A 22,440-nucleotide genomic window follows, 5' to 3' on the forward strand; every position below is an offset into this window, starting at 1 on the left:
AGAACCTGAAAGGCCTGTTATGTGTAGACGTTTGACTGTAACCATTGTTTATAGGACAGTGCTAAGCTGACAGTTATTTCCACATTATAGTGATGTTTCTGGATAGATTTTTATTTTTATTTATTTGCTTAAAGATTTATTTATGCATTTGAGAGAGAGAGAGAGTGCACGAGTAGGGGAAGGAGCATAGAGAGAAGGAGACAAGCAGACTCCACGCTGAGTGGGGAGCCTGTCTCAGGGCTTGATCCCAGGACCCTGAGATCATGACCCAAGCCGAAATCAAGAGTGTGATGCCTGACTGACTGAGCCACCCAAGTGCCCCTGGATAGATTTTTAGAAGGAGAAAAAATGAAGCATCAAAACAGTTTGTGCATCATGATTCCTTTTTTGCAAAGTAAAAACAGATGCATAATAGCAAAATATTAACATTGACTTTGACAGGTGATTTTTATTTCATTTATGCTTATTTTTATTTTCTAGTTTTTAAATCCCAGCACAAGACCCGAAAATATATATATATATTTTTAATCACAGAGCCTGAAAACAGAAATGTATATAAACCTTCAAAGCAGAGAAAGGAGGAAGATCCTGAAGATCCTTGATGAAAGATTAATCTATAAAACCTGTAACCCCGTCTCAGCTCTGGCTCCGTAGGAGGAGCATCAGGAGAACTGCAGAGATGAGTACACAGAGGGTGCAGACTGTAGGTACCACGATCTCTGTCACCATCTGCATGTGACTTAGCAGAGGCTCTGAAATGGCAGAGAAAACATCACAAATGACAGTGTCATCATTTCAACGAATAATAGCTTCATCCTGAAAGATGCAACTGTATTGGGAAAAACTTGGAAAATGCATCATCAAGCTTTGTAGTTATTTTCACTTGCTCCAAAAGAGAACATGGTGAATAAATGTTACAAAAAAATTATGTGAGGGTTTTATAAAATATTTCACAAAATATTTCACAAAATATAAGATAAATAATTCCTACATTTGGTTCTTCCATAGGTATTGGAATAAAATCTAAGTGTTATACTTACTATAAATTAATGTGAGAAAATTAACAGACATGTTCCACAGTTTCTGTTTTCACTGGGCGGGGGGCGGTGGGGGGGCATTGTGAAAGAAAAATCCTTGAGAAACATCTCCAACCTTTCAAAGATGTTATTGTGTATCTTAAGAGGTATAGAAGTTTCCATATTGAAAGTTCATGGGACAATTCTTGCATAGCTAAGTAATCTTGAAGAGTTGAACAATAAGCATGTTCCATGTACTTGATTATAGTAGTGGACATTTATGTAATTCCTGCTTTTAGGTCTTGTGCCTGGCACCTTGGCTACCATGATAAATAAGGCCTGAGGCCCTGCTCCTACAGAATTCAGTAAATCTATATCGTGTGTCTAGGTGATAAAATACAAGTTTATTTTGGTTTAAAGGAATATGCATCCTTAATTAATATCATCTGGTTATTTAGATGGGAGCAGGGCACAGTAGTAATGTATTGGCCTATATAAAAAGAGCTGAATTAGAAAAAGAAAAAATAACTGGTAGGATTTGTTTCATCTAGCACTTTCCATCTCTCATACCACATTAAAGATGGGTTTGTTAAAACAGGAAGTATATTTCTCTGATTCCCCTTAGAGAAAGAATTGAAGGAAACAAAATGTGCTGGCATTCATTGATGTGTAGATGCATCTTTGTTATACATCTCAGAGCTTTTTAGATCCTATTGCACAAGAAACCATGCCTTCCATGAGGTCAGGGACCTTATTTTATTGCTATATACCCCAGGGCTTACAACAACCCCTGCTAATAGTGAGTGCTTAATAATTACTTGCTGAATGAGTGAGTATAATATCTGGCGTATCCTTCGCCTTTTCTTTATTGGAATATGCTTACATTTTCCCCTCCTTCCACAAAGCCCACCATAACAAAAATAGGTTTATAAATTGACAGATGACTCACAAAGAATAAAACGAGGGTGAATAAAATATTTCTTTTGTGGTAGATTTTTAAAATATTATTTGAAATGCTTATAAAACAAATTTAACATTGTTTCAAAGTGAAGGAAAAAATCATTTTTTTAATTGTATGCTTTGGAATGATTGACTTCAGATAGATCCACATTTTGAGGTTTTGGTAACATCATTATATGTGTAATCATGTGCCTTAACTGTTGAAGGGAAAAATTAAAATATACTTACCTGCAGCAAGCATCTGGTTGTTGATAGAACAAGTTTCCAAGGCTTTGAGATACCAACTTTCCACCTAATAAAAACCGACTAGATAAGTAATGTCATATAGACTAATTTTTTGCTATTTGAAATCATTTTTGAAATAATGTGGGATTAAAAGAATTTAAATCTGCCTGGAGTTTAAATTAGTTAATATTTATTGTATTGCCTATGTGCATCATTGTGAGGGATTAAAGAAAAAAAAAAAACCTACAAAACCAGTCTTTATTTTTGAGGACCTTACAATCTAGCACTTTCCTAGAAATGCCAAACTGGTGAATGCTTATGAGTCACTGTTTGTTTATCGTGGCACTTGGCTCATCCTAAAAGAATGTTGGTAAACAAGTGAGATTTAGGGACACCTAGGTGGCTCAGCAGTTGGGCATCTGCCCTTGGCTCAGGGATCAAGTCCCACATCAGCCTCCCTGCCAGGAGGCTACTTCTCCCTCTGTGTCTCTCATGAATAAATAAATCTTAAAAAAAAAAGTAAGATTTATTTTTAGAAATTATCTTTATTGAGACATTCTAAAGTATGATTTTTATTCCCTGCCATCAATAGCAACATAGAGAGCTGATAGAAAAATTTACAGGTGATTGAAAACGTTTGGTATGTTTTAAAGGATTACTAATATTAGGTTTGATTATTTTTAATCTCATTTTGGAACTAGTGGGAAAAGAAGTGAAAATTATGGTCATTATACATTTAATTTACTTAACTGTTTTCATATAAGTTGAAGAGTAAGTAGGCAGTATTTGCTTGCATTAAGATGTAACATTTATTTTTTAAAGATTTTATTTATTTATTCATCAGAGACAGACACAGGGACCAAAGGCAGGCGCTAAACTGCTGTGCCACCCAGGGATCCCCAAATGTAACATTTAGAATAACATTTAACTAGAAGTCTCTACTGGCTACCATAACCTAAAACAAATAGGACTTGTGTATAACTCTAGTTTATCCTTCATGCTCTGCAAGTTAGGATTGAATTTTAAGTTAGGACTGGCTTTTAAGGCATATTTGTCTCATTCTAAGCAAATGAGCAAAGAGGTGGCACAAGTTAGGAGATAGTCAAAGGCCCATGTTCCCACAAAGCCCTGTCCTCCACAGAGGAGAGAGGAGAGACACTCACCACACTGTACACCCCCAGTTGCTTAGCTCTTCTAAAATCTGGAGCAAGTGAGGGGCTCATGGCAGGCTCAAGTCAGGAGAACACATGACTCCTGATCTTGGGGTCATGAGTTCAAGCCCCATCTTAGGTGTAGAGATTTTTTTTAAAAATCTAGAACAAATAACATCAATAATTAGTCCTACCTCTCTTGGATTGGGAAATCCATTGGCAGTGATAATCTTCTCGTAATATTGAACTGATGCCTTTGGGTAGCGCGGCTTATTTCGGTTGTTAAATTCAACATAGTAGAATCCGTATCTATCAGAGTATCCTTTCTCCCATTCAAACTTATCCAACAAAGACCAGGAAGTATACCCTTTTATATTAGCACCATCTTTTATAGCTGCAAAGACATGTTCCATTTTTAATAAATTTCATTTACTTGGAAAAAATAACATTGTGAAGGTAATTTTAAATGTGTTCATTTATGAGATTCAGAAACAAGCTTCAGTCAATGAAGGCTACTAACCAAAATACGTGAAGACAATCTTGGTTAGTATCTCACCTTTTAGCATTTCATTTATGTAGCCCTTAAGGTACTGAATTCTCCACTCATCACATAATTGCGTACAGTGTAATTTTTGAGACGCGCCGTTTTCTGTCACATAGATGGGAGGATTGCCATATTGAGTCTGAAAGTGAGTCATAGTAAGGAATAGCTTAAAAACTCCAACCTACAGGTGGGTTTCTGAATCTGAGGCACATAGAGTAACAGCATACTCAAGCCCGCCATATTCTAATCAAATGTATTTAGCATTAGTAGGTGCCAGTTCACACATTTATTTGGAGGTGAATGTAGACAGGAGCAAATTCATATGAAAGACTTTTTCTCAGTTAATCCACATCATTGTAGAGAAAATGTACTTCATTCAGGTCTTGTTCTTTCCCACATAGTTCAAGTGAGAAGGGCGGCCAAATAACTAACGTGGGATGAGACTAGCTACAGCTCTACGTTCAGGTAGTTTCTCATTTAGGCATTAGTCTGTAAAGTCTTTAGTAGCCTTTGATGTATAGAGGTAACGGAGTTTCACTTCCAGATGTACTCCCCTGACTAACTGAAATTAAAATAAAAACTTAAAAAAATGTAGGTACCTGAGCCTAAGCTATAAGACATGAATTCAAAAGTGTTCAGTAGGGGACCGCGAGTGGCTCAGTTGATTGGGCATCCAACTCTTGATTCCAGCTGAGGTATTGATCTCTGGGTCCTGAGATCGAACCTCATGTAGGCTCAGCAGGGAGTCTGCTTGTCCCTCTCCTGCCCCACCAACCCCACACATGCATGCACGCACTCTCTCTTTCTCAAATCTTTAAAGAAAAAAATGTTCATTGAATAGCTTAATGTGATAATCACCTGAGCAAAGTGGAGGAGCCTCCTAAATCCCCACGGCACAGAATATAGCCATTTAGACCCCAGATCAGGCCAGTTTGGGTCAACCAGTTCTACTAAATCACGATCATTCTGATAGCTGGGCCCCTGGCGGGAGGGGTAGTTCCTTTCGGTGATGTACCGAGTAGTAAAATGACCTAATCCCAAGAAATCAGATGTGCCTTTAATGTAGCTCTTTTCTTGGAGTGAGAACACTGGTAACCTTGACATATCCAGGCCTTGCTCCACACTCTTTTTCCCTATTGAGAGAGAGAAATAGGATTTAACAAAGTTTTATTTTCTCACAATCCGTTTGCTGTTGTGTACCATGATAATACTAGCATATTGACCTAAAAACTGTTATCCAGATTCTGGGTTTTGGGATTCATTTGTATGGAAAATGTAACCTTAGACTTTTAAGCTGGAATTTTGACATTTGAATGCTATCCAAAATTTTAAAATTTTATATTGCTTAGAAGTTATATTTTCATAGATTACTCAATAAATGACAACTTTGTAGCTGTATTGAAAAAAGGGTTTGGATTCCTATATTATTTCTTATGCAAAAATTGGTAATTTTGGTTTTCTCTGGGAAGAGAAGTGGAAGGTCATTGGTGTGGTGGGGGGACATATGGTCCCCTTCATGCTCTGTTGTAGTGTAAGCTGGTACAACCTCTGTGTTGGGAAATTTTGTCCTACTAATGTTTAAGGTTTTTAAAGGGTATGTCCTTTCACTAACCAATATCTGTTTATGCTGCATTTTACTCGCACATGTAAAAGGATGTGTGTACGAGGATCTTCATTGTAGATTGAGTAGCAAAAGATTGGAAACCACCTAAATGTCTATAAGGAGAGTGCTTGGATAAATGATTGGATATCCATCCATACAACACTGTGCAGTCATTAGAATGAATGATGCAGCACTTTATATACCAACATGGAAAGAATGCCAAGATACATGTTTAAATGAAAGACAGTGTTGCATTTAGCAAGTACACACACGGAGCAGCAGTGTTTTTGCTCACATGTACAATCCATCAGGAAGTATGCTTCCTTTTGGGAAAGATGAGAGCAGTGGGAAGAGGGAGGGAGGTAAGCTTGACTTTTCACTTTGTACTCTCTTAAAATTTAAAAAATTTGAACCATGCATAAAATCTTTGTATATATGCAAAATAAAAGCTTTTAAATGAGTGAAGTAGCATTTGTATAAGTTGTTTTAAAATATAACCATAAACATGTTTCTAAAGAGGCTGTTGGTTTAGATGAACTGAGTGAAAAGCTGGTATTATTAACTACCTTTCAGATACTAGCATGTTATTTTCAGTGACATTCAGTAACTTGAAGAAAACCACAAAACATTGACCCTGGACTGTCTAATAGAGTGGCTACTGACTACATGTGGCCATTAGATTGTGCATCTTTAATGCAGTCACACGGAAGGGCTGAATTTTTAATCTTAAAATTTAAATAGGCATAATGACTACAGGCTATCTGGACGGCACAGATAGAGGACACTTCCATCATCACTGGAAGTTCTTTGAGACTGCACAGGTCGAGAATTACTCTTGTTCATGTATTGTGCTTATGAGATGCTTTCACTAAAGAAAATATTAACTGCTCAGAGGATCCTTCTTTCCACATTGTAGCAGGAAAAATTCAGCCCAATTTTCACTTCAGTTACCACAGAGTTGTAGTTGATCAGGTCTGGAATTATTGGCCTGAAGCCCAAGAACTCTTCTGTGACAATTTGGCTTTTCTTAGTGCCATCTTGTGGCTCCTGCCTCTGGGAGTCCTGGGAGTGAATGCAACAGGTGAATGATGGGGTGTGCTTGCAGAGCAGAGCAGGGGAAGGCTTTTTCCCTGTGCATCTTGAGGACCTCATTCTCAGGATTTTGAATATACCTGTATAGACGTGTCACAGAACTGGTTATTCCAAGAGATTTTTAGAGATTATTTGTCTAGTCCTTCACTTTCAGATAATAAGAATGATGCCCAAAGGGGTAAAACATCTCGCCTAGAGTCACTGGTTAGTGGCAGAGCTAGAATTAAATCTACTGCTCCTATTTCAGGTAAGTCTGATAAATGGTGCTTTAGAAAGGGAATTTTTTGAAACGTTGACAGTTCTTTCTTGGTCAAACATCCAAAGAAGTCTTGCTGTGTGAGATTGTAACCTATTTCAATGCCACCCCTGTCTCTATAGGGGTATGCAGACTGATACCTCTTAAGTAAACAGAGCTAATACTTTTAGACTCCTGTGGCCGGATGCTACTGGCTGCCCGCCCATCATGCCTGTCTTCTTTCTTGCCCTCTTCCTCATCCTTTTCCAAGGGGCTGTATCCTTTACGAGTGTCCTGACTCCCCACCTCAGAGACCCTAGTCCTCATGGTGTAGGGCATTCTGGAGTATCTGACAGTTCTGTCCCTTGAGGACTTCCCTTGAAGAGAAGTCAATTGTGGGAGGAGACTGTCTTCTGGGAAGATTTTCCTTGTTCTTAGATATGGCTATGACGGAGCTATTTCCATTTTTCTGCCTCTGGGAGTTGATGTGCAAAGATATGATGCCTGGAGCTGCTGCAGCCATCATGTGACCATAGGGAGTGGTTGATGGGCTGGCTAAAGGAGCCGGAGCGGAAGATGGAATGAGCCTGGGTCCTCAAAGACATCCCTGAAGGCTGGATTAACTGGCCCTGGATCACCCTTTTCTGGTCTTCTCTGACGTGAAAACCAGAGCTTGGAAAACATTTCTCAGGCGGCAGAACCAACGATAGGACTGGCACTGCCCAGGACTTCGTCTTCAACTTCTCCCTCTGACTTCACTTAAAGTGAAATGGAGCGGGGTGGGGAGAGCGAGACAGGAGAGCAGAACATAGAAGGGAACAGCCCAGAGAATTGCTGTTTTCCCCTGGCTTCTGAAGGCCTCAACCTCCCCCTCTGGGGATTTGTGTGGGTGTCCTTCCTCCCCTCTCCCCAGTTCAAATAGGCAGTTCTCAGTTCCTTGGGGGCTGGGCTACCCCTTGAGGGCCCCACCCGAGCCCCTCGTGTCCTTCCGTCCCCCGGCCTCTCCGTCACTTGCGCTCAGTACTGTTGCTGTGGTGCCTGGACCTAAAGACGGGACTTGGCTCACCGATCCGCTCCTTCATGACCTGGGGGTAGTCTCCGGCGTAGATGGGGTTGGCGAACCAGCCGAGGCAGAACTGTAGGTATCTCTCGGCGGCTTCTATGTCCTTGGGGCTACTGATGTCCACGGGCTCTCCCCAGTCGCAGTTTAGTGAGATCCCCACCAGACCTTAAGAGAAAGGACAGGCGGGTGGCAGGTGCGAGCAGCATCCCCCCGGGGCTGGGACCCTCGCCCGCGGCTGGTGGGGCTCACCTCGCTGCTTGGCGCGCCACGTGCTGTTGTAGGAGTGCCAGGCCTGGGCGTGGGCCTGAAAACGGAGGGGCGGTGCGTCAGAGGGGGACATCGGCCGGCACCTTTCTCGCCTGCCTTTCTGTCCCTCTGTCCCGACTAGAGATCCAGTCTGAGTCCCATCTTTCCCCCCGAGTCCAACCTTGATGATCCCAAACCCTTGTTTCCTTTCCTCTGACCTCCAGAGGCACCTGTTTTCTTTGTTCTGTAGGGAAACTCGGTCTCCTTCTGGCACAAGCACAAAACCAAGCCCTTTGTGTTATTTCTCGTTCCTACGATTTTTGCTCAAGTTTCTTGTTTTGTTCCTGCTTGTCTTCTGCAGTAACTAAGCGGTTCCTTTTACCCTAAGTGCTCAGGAAGTTTGGAAAATACCACGCAGCTGGAACAGTCTTGGGAAAGGAATTCAAAATGCGCTGACCTGCCTTCTCTCCATATTCTCTATCAGGCACTCACTGATGCCTTCGGAGACCCTTTTAAACATTCACGGTTGATGGGCCGCCTGGTGGCTCAGCCGGTTGGGTATCCGACTCTTGATTTCGGCTCAGGTTATGATCTCAGGGTCGTGGGGTGGAGCCCCCCATAGGGCTCCCCACTCAGTGGGAGTCCGTTTGAGATTCCCTCCCTCTGCCCCTCCCCCTGCGCTCTAGCTCTCTCTCAAATGCATTAATAAATCTTAAAAAATACTCGCAAAAATAAAAAATAATAAATACTCGCAGTTTAAGAACTCATAAGCCAAATGTAGAAAGAGAAAGTCCTCACTGGACTGTTTAGGCCAAAGGTGACAAACTTTCACATGCGTGTGCTCCATCCCCCTTGACTGAATCGTAAGCTCTAGAGAGCAGCCACTGTATTGTCCCACTGGCAGTGTCCAGCACTGGATGACTGGCCACTCCCTCCATAGATCCGTATGGAACGCAAGTGACCAGTGCGAAGGTGTGATAGAATTTGCTGGAACCACAAAGGACCGAGCTCAGGCTCAGACCCCCGGGGCCGGCTGAACTGACAGTGGGGCTTGTCCCTCCACCTTGAACCCAGCCGTCCCTCCCAGAAGGACCCACCTCACCTTAATGATGTGGTGTGCTGCCCTGTACAGGCCCGTGCCGTGGAGTTGCAAGCCTGGAGCGTGGTGGCCCGTCTCGAAGCCTTTTTCTGCCATTGTCTACAGGGACGGCAAGCGGGGACCACAGGGCCGGTGAGAAGGGGGTAGGAGCCCTCTGGTCTGGGAAGGGGGGCTTACCTACCTGGAGAAGGGCCCTGCTTACCCGAGGATCACTGAAAGTGATCCAGTGCTTCACCCGGTCCCCAAAGGCCTCAAAGCACAGATCGGCGTAATCACCGAAGTAGTTGACCATGCTCCCATTCTGCCATCCGCCGTACTTGACCTGGAGCAGCTGCACACACACAGTGGAGAAAGAAGCAGGCGCCCCAAGGGTCTGTGTCTAGAAAAGACCTCTGGAGTCGATAGGCCAGGGACGTGGGAGCAACGGGGCGATGACAGTACAGAGGCTACTGAGAGCAACAGAGCAAGGAAGGGGGTCTTGGGCATTACAGCCAGCGGATGGTGGCCGGTAAGGAACCATGAGGCGACGTCAGTGCAGACCTTCCTTGTGCAAACGAGGGCGGGGGGGACACAGAAAGTCTGAGACTCTCACGCTTAAAAGGAATGTTTAGGAAAATTGGCCAAGGTAGAGAGGTCTGATATTGGGAGAAAGAACCTGGAATGAACATTCAGAAACAATAAGACATGATGCGGGACACGGAAGCTCTGATTAGGATTTTGAGGGCCGGACAGATGTCGGAAACCTCAGCAGCTCTGTTAGGAGGGTGGGTTCTGCTTTCTCCAGTGGGCAGCTGTCTTCCAACCAAGGCCATCTGCTTATGAAGAGGTCAAGCATTCCCCTGAGATCGCCTACTGAGCTCTCCCTGGTGGGGTTTGAGGGGGGATGCTAAAGGGCCAGGTTAGTGAGAGCAGTTAACCAGGGAAGAAGCTGGAAGGTGGTTTCCAGTTTGTCTCCTTAAAGTCTACTGTACCCCCGCAGCCCCATTTAGAGGCCTCTCGCAGCTCACCTTCCCACAGGATGATCCCAGGCCCCTTAGCTCAGCAGTCAAGGTCAAGTCAAGTCAGGCCTGGCCCCAAGCCACACTCCCACCTCTGCCCCTCCCCGTCCTGCCTGCTCCCCAGACCCTTAACTCAGTCACTCGCCACCCCCCTCTCTCTGCTCCTTGCCGTGCTGCGCTGCATCCCTTCCACTTCATGACCAACCCTTCAAAGCACTCATGGGACCCCATCCCCTTCCCAACACCTCCCTGAGGCCACATTTCCGTTCTCTGACCTCCTGCGGCCTGTGTCAGAGTCATGTACGCGGCTCCTCTGCCAGTAGGCCGTGATCTCTGTGGGGCCTTGCCGGGTGAAGGAACCATTGCTTGAGTAGTGATGTCCATGGGGAGGTTGAGACTCAGCAGGGATTGCTCAGGGGGCTGTGCTCATAGGATGCCGGCTCAAACAAACTCGTTAGTGATGCCGTGTCATCACGTCTCATGCAAAAGAGGTTTTTTTTTTTTGTTTTTTTTTTTTTAGTTTGGTTTGTTGTTTTTAGGCCAAATGTTTGGGGAAAACCTCAAAATCCGCACTTGCCACCTATTACAAACATGAGTTAAACCAGCACGATGTCCCTCCATGGGTGAGTCACATTTCTTGGCTCCCTCGCAGCTCCTGGTCCAGACCCCAGGCTTTGCCCCACCTTGGCAACCCCCACCCTCCAGTCAGGCTCTCCCCGCTGAGCTGAGCCCCCCAGGGCCTTCGTCGGGGTCGCACCTGCCTTACCTGCGGGAGATCCCAGTGGTGCAAGGTCACGATGGGGGTGATATTGCTCTTCAGGAGGGCGTCGATGAAGTCGCTGTAGAATTTGATTCCCCTCTTGTTCACCTTGTCAGCTGAAGGTGAGGTTAAAAGGGGCCTTGGCCTTCTGCAGGACAGTGCTCCTGGGCCCTGTGGAGCCCCCCAGCCTGCCTGATCCCAGGTCTGAAGCATGGCACGGGGACCCAGCTGCCTACAGAACCCGGGGGGGTGCTACCAGAGAAGCCATGTTTCGGGGCTGCTCTCCCTCCCCAGCACTTTCCGGGGTCCCCGCAAAGCCAATATGGCCAAAGGGAACCCCACTTGGGCTTGGAAGGCGGTGCCCTGTCTCACCTCGGACACCCGTGGGAAGGAGCCGAGGCCAGGACAGGGAAAATCGGTAGTGGCTCACACGCAGCTCCCTCAGCAGGATGATGTCCTCCTGTGCAGACAGGGGTGAGAGGCAGGGCAGGGTCACCTAGGGCTCTGGGGTGGGAGGTAGGGTCACGCTGGGGGCCCGGGCCAATGCTCACTCCTGTCCGTAGCTCCTCATCTATACAACAGCTGTGAAAGCACCTGCCCCTCTCTCCCCTGCCAGGAGTCACCTAAATGCAGGATATGGGGGTGCTTGAGATGTCCATCAGGGTGTTCCTAATAAGCTTGGGTGATGAATCCCCCAAGAAGTCAGCCCAGAGAGGAAAAGTGGGTCCCAAGCAGAGGGACTTCCTCCATAGGGGCCAATTCACAAGCAGAGGCCAAGGGTTCGGGCCACCAAGGCGCGTAGACCCTGCGATCATGGCATCAGCAGCTCAGTGGCCCATCACTTGGACCAAGGCCCTGCTTTCCTTTCCTCCCCCTCTTGCACACACACCCCCAGCCCACCAATCCCTGGCCCGCCACAGCCCGACCCCGTCACCTGCAGTGGGAGAGCGGGTGCTGAGCGAGCACCAGATTGACGTTGTCCCCGGGCTCCCCTAATACATCACGGCACTTCCTCTGGGTGCATACTCACCCCCCGCCCCACATACACACCCATCACTCACCTGCACCTTATAGTAACCATCACAAGCCACATCTGCTGTCTCATCCCCAAGCACCTTCCCCTTCCCGCTGTGAGTGAAGGCATCCCAGATGCTGGGCCCTTTGCCATCCTGGTCCCACGCTCCCTCTGTCTGGAAGGCAGAACTGCCCACGCCCCAGGAGAAGCCTGCAAGGAGACACCCCAAGCTGAGCCTCGGGCCCCCTCCATCTCCCCCCCCAGCACCTGGACTGTGGGCCGTGCCCCCTGAGCCGCAGGGCTGACCCCCTCCCCAGCAGCCTGCCCCTGTCCCCCTAGCAATGGGAGCATGTGGGGCAGGGCGGGGGAGGACAACCACATGTGGAACATTCGTTTGCACAGTTTCGGCCCTGATTAATACTTACTGTCTGCGTAGTAAGTTTTAAAAGATCTGTGAGGGTGGGCAGCCCGGGTGGCTCAGCGGTTTAGCACCGCCTTCAGCCCAGGGCCTGATCCTGGAGACCCGGGATCGAGTCCCATGTTGGGCTCCCTGCATGGAGCCTGTTTCTCCCCCGTCTGTGTCTCTGTACCCCCCTCTGTCTCTGTATCTCATGAATAAATAAATAAAATCTATAAATAAATAATCTGTGAGGGACTTCTCCTATTTTAGAACAACTCTATGGAGTTCTTCTTCTCATCCTACCTGTCAGAAGACTAAAACATCAAGCTCTTGGGCCAGCCGGCCAAGGCGGGCAAACTGACACACAGACGGACAGACCAACAGAGGAGTGGACATACCAAGTGGGAAGGTTCCATAGTAGAAGGAGGCCTCTTCTGGGGATCCCTTCCTGGCGGCCCCCAGCCTGGACACCAGCAGTAGCACCCACCAAAGTGTGACAACCTGCACTGGCTTCATGGCACCCGGCCCTCCCCCATTCCTGAAAAAGCACACCTGACAGGTGTAGGCCCACGCAGCCAGGGCTGGGGGGCCAGATCCCAGCTTGGGGGCGAAGGCCAGGAGGGGAGGGGGAGACGGGGAACTTTATCTAGAGAAGCCTTGGCTCTGCTGGGGCAGCTGGCCCATTGCTCTGCTGGGAGCCACCAGCAGAGGCTGAGCACCAGGTACGATTAAGGAGGAGATGAACGCTCTGGGGTCTGACGTGCAGGGCTCCAAACCACCCCCTCTCCCTGTCCGATGGGGATACCCAGCCCATACCCTGTGAGAGGCCCTGACTGCGTGGGGAAACCATTTCTGATTTAGGGAAGCTCCAGGTGACGGGGGAGGCAAGACAACCCACAGATGCCCTGAAGCGCCCCCGCCTGTATGCTGTGGCACTTGCAGGGGGACAGACTTGTCCCCAAGCTGGGGATCACGAGCAGTGTTGCCATCCCAGGGCCTGCAGTCCCGAGGGTCAGGACGATGCCCTCCCACTGGGATCCCCTCCCTCTCGGGTGCAGCCGAGCCAGATTACCTGGGGTCGTTGTCCCGTGTCCCAGACACCCCCAGGCTAGCAGTGGCAGCCAGAGCACTCTCAGACTGACCCCAGGGCCGTTGCTGCCCCTGAGAGCAGAGCCCACAGCACAGCGAAGGCTCTGGTTGGGGGTGTGGCCGGTGGCCCAACCTCCCCCTACAAAGAGGTTCAATAGCCCCATTCAGTGGGGAGGGCAGGAATGCTGAGCTGGCCAGTGGGGCCTGAGTCAGCAGCAGGGGCAGCCTGGCCCTGGGCCCTGGGCATCCAGTCAGCCCCCTCGCAGGGCAGAGGGGCAGGGACCCAGGCCCCCGGGCCCCTTCGGGGCCTGATGTGCCCATTCCACACACCTTAGCCTGGGAAGCCGGAGGTGGGGGTGGCAGGGTGGAAATCAATATTTGCAGGCAAGCCTCCGTGTCCGAGTCTCCCCGCTGCTGGGGAAAACTCCTGGCAGAAGGCGAAGTTGGTCCTTCCACCTTGCCTCTCCGTTCGGACCCTTCATTCCTTACCCCACTCTCTCCCTCGCTCACTCAAGCAGGATTGCCTGTTAGAAGAGCCCCCTGGAGGTTCAGCCCCTGTGGCTTCCCATCCTGGCTGGCCAGCTCTCCCCCACCCCTCCCGTTCCCCCGCAGCCCCACTCACCTCCAGCTCCCCTGCCTTCCGCTGAGCCCCACGGGGGTTCTCTCAACCGGGTCCCTTAGCTCTGGGTGGTTGATTCATGTCTTTCTGCCATAGTGGAATGGGACTGGGCAGTGCCCTCTAGTGCCCTCCCCTACCCCCAGGTCTGGTGGGGGAGGAAGGTGAGGGTGGAGGGAGGGGACGGGAGGTGCTTCTAAACACTGTTCAAGGGGGATCAGGGCTCTCATGGAAGGATGGGCAGGATACTGCAGAGGCTCAGGGAGGTGGGGCTGGCTTCCCAGGGGAGGGGACGTTGGACAGGACGCTTGAAGGCTGCAGAGGTGTTGGCTAGGTGGCAGGGAGCAGGGAAGGCGTGGGAACCAACAAGGGGAAGAGCAAAGGCCCTGAGGTGTGTTTGGGGAACCAGGAGCTTGGTGTCTTCCGTCCTCCTGCATCTGTTGTGCAGGGTGCAGCCAGGCAGGGCGGCGTCCTCGGGGTGAGCAGGCCGCTGGACAGCCACCCGAGCGCCCATCCCTCTGTGGGTGGACTGCTGTGGTGTCCGAGGCCAGTGCTGTGCTGTTTGCACCAGGGCTGGTGCCTGCCTCACCGGGCTCAGGGCGCTGGGGACTCTGCTCTCTGGGCTGAGGCAGGCAGGATGCATAAAACTTTAAGAGCTGATGTCATCTCTGAAAAATGCCCCCTTCCTGCAGAGCCGGGGGCCGGTGTTTGTGTTGGAGGGGATGGTCAGCCTGGCACGGCCAGGGCTGCTTGGGGGTTGTCTGGCTCTACTGTCCAAATCCTGTTCTCCTTCCACCCGCGTCATGCCTGGCTCTGGCTGGAAGGGCCTGGGTCTCCCAGCTGGGGTGGGAGGGGACTTTTTACCTGGGGACTTTTTACCACCTCCTCCCCTTCCAGTCCAGGGGCTGCTTGGGTCTAGCCTGAGGCCGGCAGCAACCAGGGCAGGACCCTTCCTTTGGGTCTGACATCCTGGGGGCCAGGCCTGACTGGAAAACAGGTGTGTTGGGGGCAGGTGGGTTTGGGGCCCCTGTAGCTCCCCTTTTTCTCTCCCTGCAAGGGGCTGCAGAGGTGGGCCCCTCTGCCAACAGCCCTTGCAGGACCCAGTGCACAGCCCAAACTCTGTGACTTTTAGGAAGGGACTTGGTAAAGCCAGAAGGTCTGGGCAGCACCGGGGGGTGCCAGGCATTGGGGTCTGGATGTGAGAGAGGCCCAGCTCAGTCTGCTCTGGCTCAGGATCCTTCATTGCTAAGCAAGGGGCTGGAGTGGGAAAGACACTGCAGATTCAGGCAGACAGACTCCTGCCCCCATGTAGCCAAGAAGTAGCGTGGGGTCCAGTGACAGGGACTTTCTCTCTCTGGGACTGAAGCTCCCTATCTATAAAATGAGAGTAGGTCTCTCAGGGTCCCCTGGCTGGCACTGTGGGACCCAGCAATTCTCTTCCCTGGCCCTAGGAGCTAGCTTTTCTCTCTCCGGAGGGTCTGTAGGTTCCATCTACCACCAGCTCCAGCCCTGCAACCCAACTCAGCCCTATTCAGCCCTGACTGAAGGGGACAAGCCCCAGAAGACAAGGTTCAGTCCTGGCGTGCTGTGTGACATTTGGTCACCCATTGCCCCTCTCTGGGCCTTTGTTTCCTCCTCTGTGAAAGCTAAAGAGGCTGGCTACTAGCTGTCAGGTCTTCCTTAGCTCTGAGGTTCTATTAAAGAGGTGATAGGCTGTTTTGAGGTTGTCTTGGCTTTGTAGGAGGCAGGGAAGGTGGTCAGGGCAGTGCCGACGATGCTGCGATGGAGGTGAGGGGTTTGCAGGGATGACGGTGGGGCTGTTTCATGGGAGCACATCTGTGTGTGTGTGTGTGTGTGTGTGTGTGTGTGTGTCCAGGGAGTGTCAGGGGAAAGAGCCCATCTCAGGGTGTAGACCTGTTCAGGGGAGCAGGAACACAGGGCCAGCAGTGGGATGCTTGGTTTATGAGGAGCAGTCTGAGACCAAGTCAGATTTTCTTCTGAGGATGGAGCAGAGACCAGTTGTCTGTCTGTCCCCCCTCAGGGAGATGGGGTGGGGAGGGGGGGTGGCAGGGATGGGATGAGTGCTTGTAGAGCAGAAGTGGGCAGTGGTTAGGATGGAAGAGTCTGGAGTCAAATATAACTTTGCTTCCCAGCTCAGCATCTGCCAGTTGAGAGTTACATACAAGTCCCCGGACTTCTCTGAGCTGTTTTTCCCGTATGCATGGGGATGAGGATAGTACAGGATGGGCTTCCTGGCGCCATTTAAACATTAAAGGACATGATATGAGAAAATGCTCCGCATCACTTGCCATCAGGGAAATACAAATCAAAACCACAATGAGATCCCACCTCACACCAGTGAGAATGGGGAAAATTAACAAGGCAGGAAACCACAAATGTTGGAGGGGATGCGGAGAAAAGGGAACCCTCTTACACTCTTGGTGGGAATGTGAACTGGTGCAGCCACTCTGGAAAACTGTGTGGAGGTTCCTCAAAGAGTTAAAAATAGACCTGCCCTACGACCCAGCAATTGCACTGTTGGGGATTTACCCCAGAGATACAGATGCAATGAAACACTGGGACACCTGCACCCCGATGTTTCTAGCAGCAATGGCCACAATAGCCAAACAGTGGAAGGAGCCTCGGTGTCATCGAAAGATGAGTGGATAAAGATGTGGTCTATGTATACAATGGAATATTCCTCAGCCTTTGGAAACGACAAATACCCACCATTTGCTTCGACATAGATGGACCTGGAGTGTATGATGCTGAGTGAAGTAAGTCAATCGGAGAAGGACAAACATTATATGGTCTCATTCATTTGGGGAATATAAAAAATACTGAAAAGGAATAAAGGTAAAGGAGAGAAAATGAGTGAAAATATCAGAGGGTGACAAAACATGAGAGGCTCCTAACTCTGGGAGATGAACAAGGGGTAGTGGAAGGGGAGGAGGGCGGGAGGTTGGGGTGACTGGGTGACGGGCACTGAGGGGGGCACTTGGCGGGATGAGCCCTGGGTGTTATGCTATATGTTGGCAAATTGAACTCCAATAAAAAATAATAATAATAAAAAAAAGGACGTGATAGATGTAAATGCTTACTGCAGCACCCCGCAGAGAGAAGGGCCCCAGTAAAGGATCCCTGTCAGCAATGCCATCATCGTGTTCTCAAGGCTGAACCCCACTTATGGGGGTGTTCTGGATAAGGTCCAGCGCCCCAGGGGGTAGATGCTCCCTGATGGTCTGACGAGGGGTTTCCATGATCTGAGGGCTTTGTTTGTTTGGGAGATCCCAAAATCCTGCCATGCTGCGGGCTCTGCAGGAGCCAGGCCCCTGTGTCCCTGCTGTCCCGAGCCCTGCACTGTAGAAGCCCCGTCCTCACCCACGGCTGGGGTGCCCAGGGGTCAGCGGATCTGGGGGGCTCCCGCTAGCTCTGAACAAAATGTAAGAAGGGCCTTTTACCTTTCCTGGCATGGATGGTAACTTCCGTAGTCTGCCTCACTTCTCAGAGTGCCCAACATTTTATTATAAAAATGTTCGGGGACGCCTGGGTGGCTCAGTGGTTGAGCGTCTGCCTTCGGCTCAGGTCACGATCCCGGGTCCTGGGATCAAGTCCCGCATCAGGCTCCCGGCGAGGAGTCTGCTTCTCCCTCTGCCTGTGTCTCTGCTTCTCTCTGTGTGTCTCTCATGAATAAATTAATAAAATCTCTAAAAAAATAAAAATGTTCAAACACACAGGGAAGTTGCAAGAATTGCACATTTCACACCATACGCTCCCTGAATGTGTGCTGAGACCATATTTTACTCTACTTGCTTTATTGCACGTCACTGCCTATCCCCCCACCCCCGCAGCCAGCCAGCCATTCATCTTCCATGCATTTCCCAGCAAGGTGCGGGTGCTGGTTCACCGCACCCCAAAACTCTTGGTAGGCATATCGCTAACTGTATCCGTTTAGGCCTCATTTCTCTTCCAGGTAAAATCTGCTTCCAGTGAAATGCACGCATCCTACACGCACTATTCTGTGGCTTTTGACAAAAGCGGTCACGAATCACCAAACCACCAGGTAGGCGGAGAACGTGCGTGTGTTCTTTTCCAACTCGGAGTCACACTGCAGCTTTCTGAGGACGTTTGGAGGGAAATTCCTGCAGGTCTGAAGAGCAGGAATCCGTGTCCTGTTTCCCGCTGAGCTCTGACCGCTTGGAAATGCTCAGAGACATCTGCTGCGCCTCCGGCCTGTGCCCAGGATTTGACTTATGCATTTCGATGTCATCTTACTCTCCCTTCCCCCGATCGCCCTGCCTGTTATGTTTAAATCCTTGCAACTCTGCAAGCTGGTTCTCAAAGCCTTTTTCTGGAACAAGACAGAAGGAATGCTGCATAATCCTATTGGAATCTTCGGGAGATTTCAATGGTTTGTGGCGTCCAAATATGTGAAATTGAGGCTGTTCCAATACGTCTGGAATGAATTGACACCCTGTCCACAGAGCATGGACCTGTGTGTATAGTGTGCATGTGTGTGTGCACACACACACACACCAATAGCCCACTCAGCCGTGGCCTTGCTGCCCAGGACCCTTGCAGAGGGGAAGCTGGGGAGGGGATGGCTTTGGATGTGTGGACGCCAGCACCTGCGAGCCAGCACCGATGAGATGATGGCGACTGTTCTGGAATCCGGCTGTCCCGGGGGCCAGCGCTTCCCCACCGGGGAGCTCTTTGGTCTGAGCTTATCCGCTGGCGGCTTCCCAGCTCCTGTCTCGCATTTTCTCCCTCCTCGCCACTGGTGGGGAGCCCTGGGCCAGCTGCTGAAGACCCCAGCCAAGCAGGTTCTTGGAGGGTGGAGAGGATGAGGAATGGAGCAGCATGGGGGGATTGGGGGATGGGGGGCAGGGACTCCAGCAAAAATGGGAAAAAAGCCTCCATTACTCTTCCTTCCTCAGAACCTTGTCTGGGTCTGCCCAGGGTCTGCCCTCCAGGGCCTCCATCGAGGACCTCGCCCCATGTTTACGTGGGAGGCTGTTTGATTAGAGTCTCTTTAGACAAGATGCCAATCTCGGGGGCTTTTATTCACGATTGAATAGTATATAAGGCATGAATGAATGAGGATGTTTTGGGGTTTGTTTTTTGCCTTCCTCCCCACACAAACAGTGTGAGAACAAGCTCAAGGGGTCATCCTGGGCAGAGAGTAGGCCTGGGGTGGAGGCCGGTTGGAGGAGGGACCTCAGGGCTGCATTTGGGGCACCTCATCCAGGAGGAAGCACCAGCTTGGAGTGGGGAGCCTGGGTCCTTCTACAGGGAGGGTTTCAAGGAATGATGCTGGCAACTCCCTCCTAAGGAGGAAGTACCCATGAGGCCCGATGATGATCTCAGAAAATTTCTGAAACAGTAGCCAGGGATCCAACATTTTAAAGACAGTGAAAGAGTGCCTGGGTGGCTCAGTGGTTGAGCGTCTGCCTTTGGCTCAGGTCATGATCCCAGGATCCTGGGATCGAGTCCCACATCAGGCTCCTGCTTCTCCCTCTGCCTATGTCTCTGCCTGTCTCTCTGTGTCTCTCATGAATAAATAAATAATTTAAAAAAAAGACAGTGAAAGATTCTAAAGCATATACATATGTATGTATAAAATATATATATATATAAAACTTTTAAGTTAAAAAAATTACACAGCAAATCCACACCTATATTCACATTACAAAGCAATGGTGACCATCCCCGAAGTAAATGGAAGAAAAATGGTAAGGTGCCTTCTCCTAGTCACCTTCTCCCACCGTCCCCCTGCAGATGGCCATTTCTGACAACCCGTCGAATCGCTCCCTGCATTTCCTGTTTTCATAAAAATTAGGTGCATATACATATAGGTAGCTTTGATTGTTTATAGCAGCAGACATAGATAGGTAGTATTGTTTGACAGCTTGCTTTTTTCTTTTTATAGTATATATTGGTGATCTTTCTGGATCAATGCACGCAGCGCCACCTCATTTGTTTTAATGCTTTCACAGTGTTCCACTGGATGGATGTTCCATAGTTGATCTAACCAGTCCCATGTGGATGGACACAGTTTTTTTTTTTTTAATGATGCTTTGCTCTCACAAAGAGCGCTGCAGTGAATATGCCTATACATGTGATTACATCCCTACGTGTGCACATCTATTCCTAAAAGTGGAATCGCTGAGGTAGTTGTGATTTTGACGGATGTTGCCAAATCGTCCTTCATTAGAGGTAAACCTCATTCTTTTTAACCAAAGTGTATTCAGTGTCAACATTTAACCAGTGTAACTAGAAAGAGATGGGAAAGGAACCATGGCTTAGTACATGGGAGCCAACATGGCCTGTGGCTGGCGCCTGGGGAAGGTCTTGGCCCCTGTGGGGAGCTCAGTGGCAAGAGGGAAGTATATTTGCTCCAGCTAATCCCTGAAGAAACCATCACTGGTCCAGGGCTTTACAGTTTGCAGAGTGTATTTCTGTGTATAATCAATCTCGTTTAACCCTATTGAATGAGGAAGGGCAATATCACCTACTTTCACCCCATTCTGTGGATGAGTAAACTGAGGATTGAAAGATCACACTTGGGATCCCTGGGTGGCGCAGTGGTTTAGCGCCTGCCTTTGGCCCAGGGCGTGATCTTGGAGACCCAGGATCGAGTCCCACGTCGGGCTCCCGGTGCATGGGGCCTGCTTCTCCCTCTGCCTATGTCTCTGCCTCTCTCTCTCTCTCTCTCTCTCTCTGTGTGACTATCATAAATAAATAAAAAAATTAAAAAAAAAAAAAAAAAAAGAAAGAGTCACACTCCAGTGACCAGCATGCTCAGGCTCTGAGACTCTGACTTTCAGGAATCTTTCCACTGTGTCATATGCTTTCTCCTTCCTCTCCGGGTCACTTCCTGTGTCTCTCCACTCCTTGCCACCCCCTCTACAGCAAATAGTCTCCAGATAATGCTGCTTTCAGGATGACCCCCCACCTCTACCCCAAGCCAACTCCTCAGGCCCCAGCAAACCCAGGAATATGTAATGAGATTAGAGGTGGTTAGGATTTGCCTGAAACACACCCCTGAGGCTGTCCGCATGTGAGAATTGATAGATTCTTCTTGCTGGGACAGGCTCGAGGACAGGGGGGTAGGAACTGGACTCCTTCTACCCAGCCCCTTCGATCCCAGGGCTAGATAATTAGTTACCTAAGTTTGAAGAATAAATAATGCGGGGTGGAAAAGATGCAGAAATTAACACTTGTGTGGAAAAGCAAAAGACCTAATTCATAAAGGTACTTTATCATGCAGACCCCATTTGGTTTTTTGGTGTGTGCATTTGACCCCCGAACAACGTGGGGGTTGGGGCATTGACCCCTGAACAGTCGAATATCCATGCACAACTTTTGACTCACCAAAAACTTAACTAATAGCCTACTGTTGACTGAAAGCCTGACCAATAACATAGTCAATTAACCCATATCTTTTATATTACATGTATTATGTACTGTATTCTTACAATACAGTAAGCTGGAGAAAAAAGTATTATTGGGGAAATCATAAGGAAGAGAATCTTTCCAATAATAAATCTTTTATTTATTAAAAATAAATATATTTACAGTGCCGTTCTGTGTTTACTGATACCGTAAATTTACGCCATCTATTTACAAGATGAATAATCTGTCCGTACCTACGTCAACATTGTCTTACATGATACAAACAGTATAGATAGATGTTCTATGTGCTGATAACACTTGGCATCAAAAATGTGAAGATAGTGTCTGATCTGTGTTCATGTGCGTAAGTTTTATACATTTTAACTTTATAATAAATTTGTATTTCATGGTAGACTCGTATCCGCATGCGTTCGTGGCATATCTAACTTTTTAAATTTTTTGACATTTCTAGGCTATGTGGTGTGTCTGAATTTTTTCAAATTGCCACAAACCTCCAAACATTTTCCAACATAATTTAATTGAAGAAAAGTTGTGTATAAGTGACCCACGCAGTTCAAACCCGTGTTGTTCAAGGGTCAACTGTAAATGTGTTCTTTAACATATTTCTTCCTATCCTTTTTCCCTATTGTATTCTCAGATATGATCGCCTTGTGTATCCAGTTTTGAATCCTGTTGTCTTCATTTCACTTACGATCATAAACATGTCACATATGCTTTATGCTCGGTGGCTTCTAGGATGGCCTTGATGGGGTGGTCTCGATGGGGTTTGGGACATGCTACCCCAAAATATAGCACCTTGGCATATTGAATAGTTTAAGCTGAAGGAGTCTGAGAAGACAGCAGAACCAGGAAGGTCATTCTGACCTTCCCTCTGCCCTTCTCCCCAGAAGCAAGTCAAAAATCATCTTGAAA

The 22,440-nt window shown here is 48.5% G+C and overlaps 2 protein-coding genes across 9 annotated transcripts in view; one reads left to right on the forward strand and one right to left on the reverse strand.

Annotated features, from left to right (window-relative positions):
• ZWILCH (zwilch kinetochore protein) overlaps nucleotides 1-928 on the forward strand; it is a 36,368-nt gene extending 35,440 nt beyond the window's left edge. For 7 of the 8 annotated variants that reach the window (XM_025472405.3, XM_025472400.3, XM_049104152.1 and 4 more), the window contains one exon: nucleotides 535-928. The gene's annotated coding sequence lies outside the window, so the exon portion shown is untranslated. Of the gene's footprint in view, nucleotides 1-480 lie in introns of all 8 variants that reach the window. The other variant, XM_025472402.3, reaches the window with a different exon arrangement.
• LCTL (lactase like) lies at nucleotides 637-19,032 on the reverse strand. Its single transcript, XM_035708564.1, has 16 exons — nucleotides 18,741-19,032; nucleotides 18,388-18,463; nucleotides 13,480-13,635; nucleotides 12,806-12,945; nucleotides 12,054-12,217; nucleotides 11,365-11,452; nucleotides 10,999-11,108; nucleotides 9,437-9,565; nucleotides 9,238-9,333; nucleotides 8,139-8,193; nucleotides 7,893-8,054; nucleotides 4,755-5,029; nucleotides 3,909-4,035; nucleotides 3,547-3,746; nucleotides 2,205-2,268; nucleotides 637-752 (listed from the first exon to the last, which is right to left on the reverse strand). Exons 1-16 carry the CDS (start codon nucleotides 19,030-19,032, stop codon nucleotides 637-639), a joined length of 2,250 nt encoding a protein of 749 aa, XP_035564457.1.
• Between the last annotated feature and the right edge of the window lie 3,408 nt (nucleotides 19,033-22,440).

The sequence above is a fragment of the Canis lupus genome, chromosome 30, assembly GCF_003254725.2.
Source record: "Canis lupus dingo isolate Sandy chromosome 30, ASM325472v2, whole genome shotgun sequence".
In the NCBI taxonomy this organism is placed as follows: domain Eukaryota; kingdom Metazoa; phylum Chordata; class Mammalia; order Carnivora; family Canidae; genus Canis; species Canis lupus.

Excerpts from the sequence above, each read along its gene's own strand:
- LCTL (XM_035708564.1), bottom strand. The coding sequence starts at position 19,032 with ATGGAGGCTTTTTTCCCATTTTTGCTGGAGTCCCTGCCCCCCATCCCC. Across the intron at positions 13,636-18,387 it reads GGCGATCGGGGGAAGGGAGA|GGGGAGGTTGGGCCACCGGC; the intron begins GTAAGATGACAT and ends ACCTCTTTGTAG. Across the intron at positions 11,453-12,053 it reads ATGGTTACTATAAGGTGCAG|GAGGACATCATCCTGCTGAG; the intron begins GTGAGTGATGGG and ends CTGTCTGCACAG.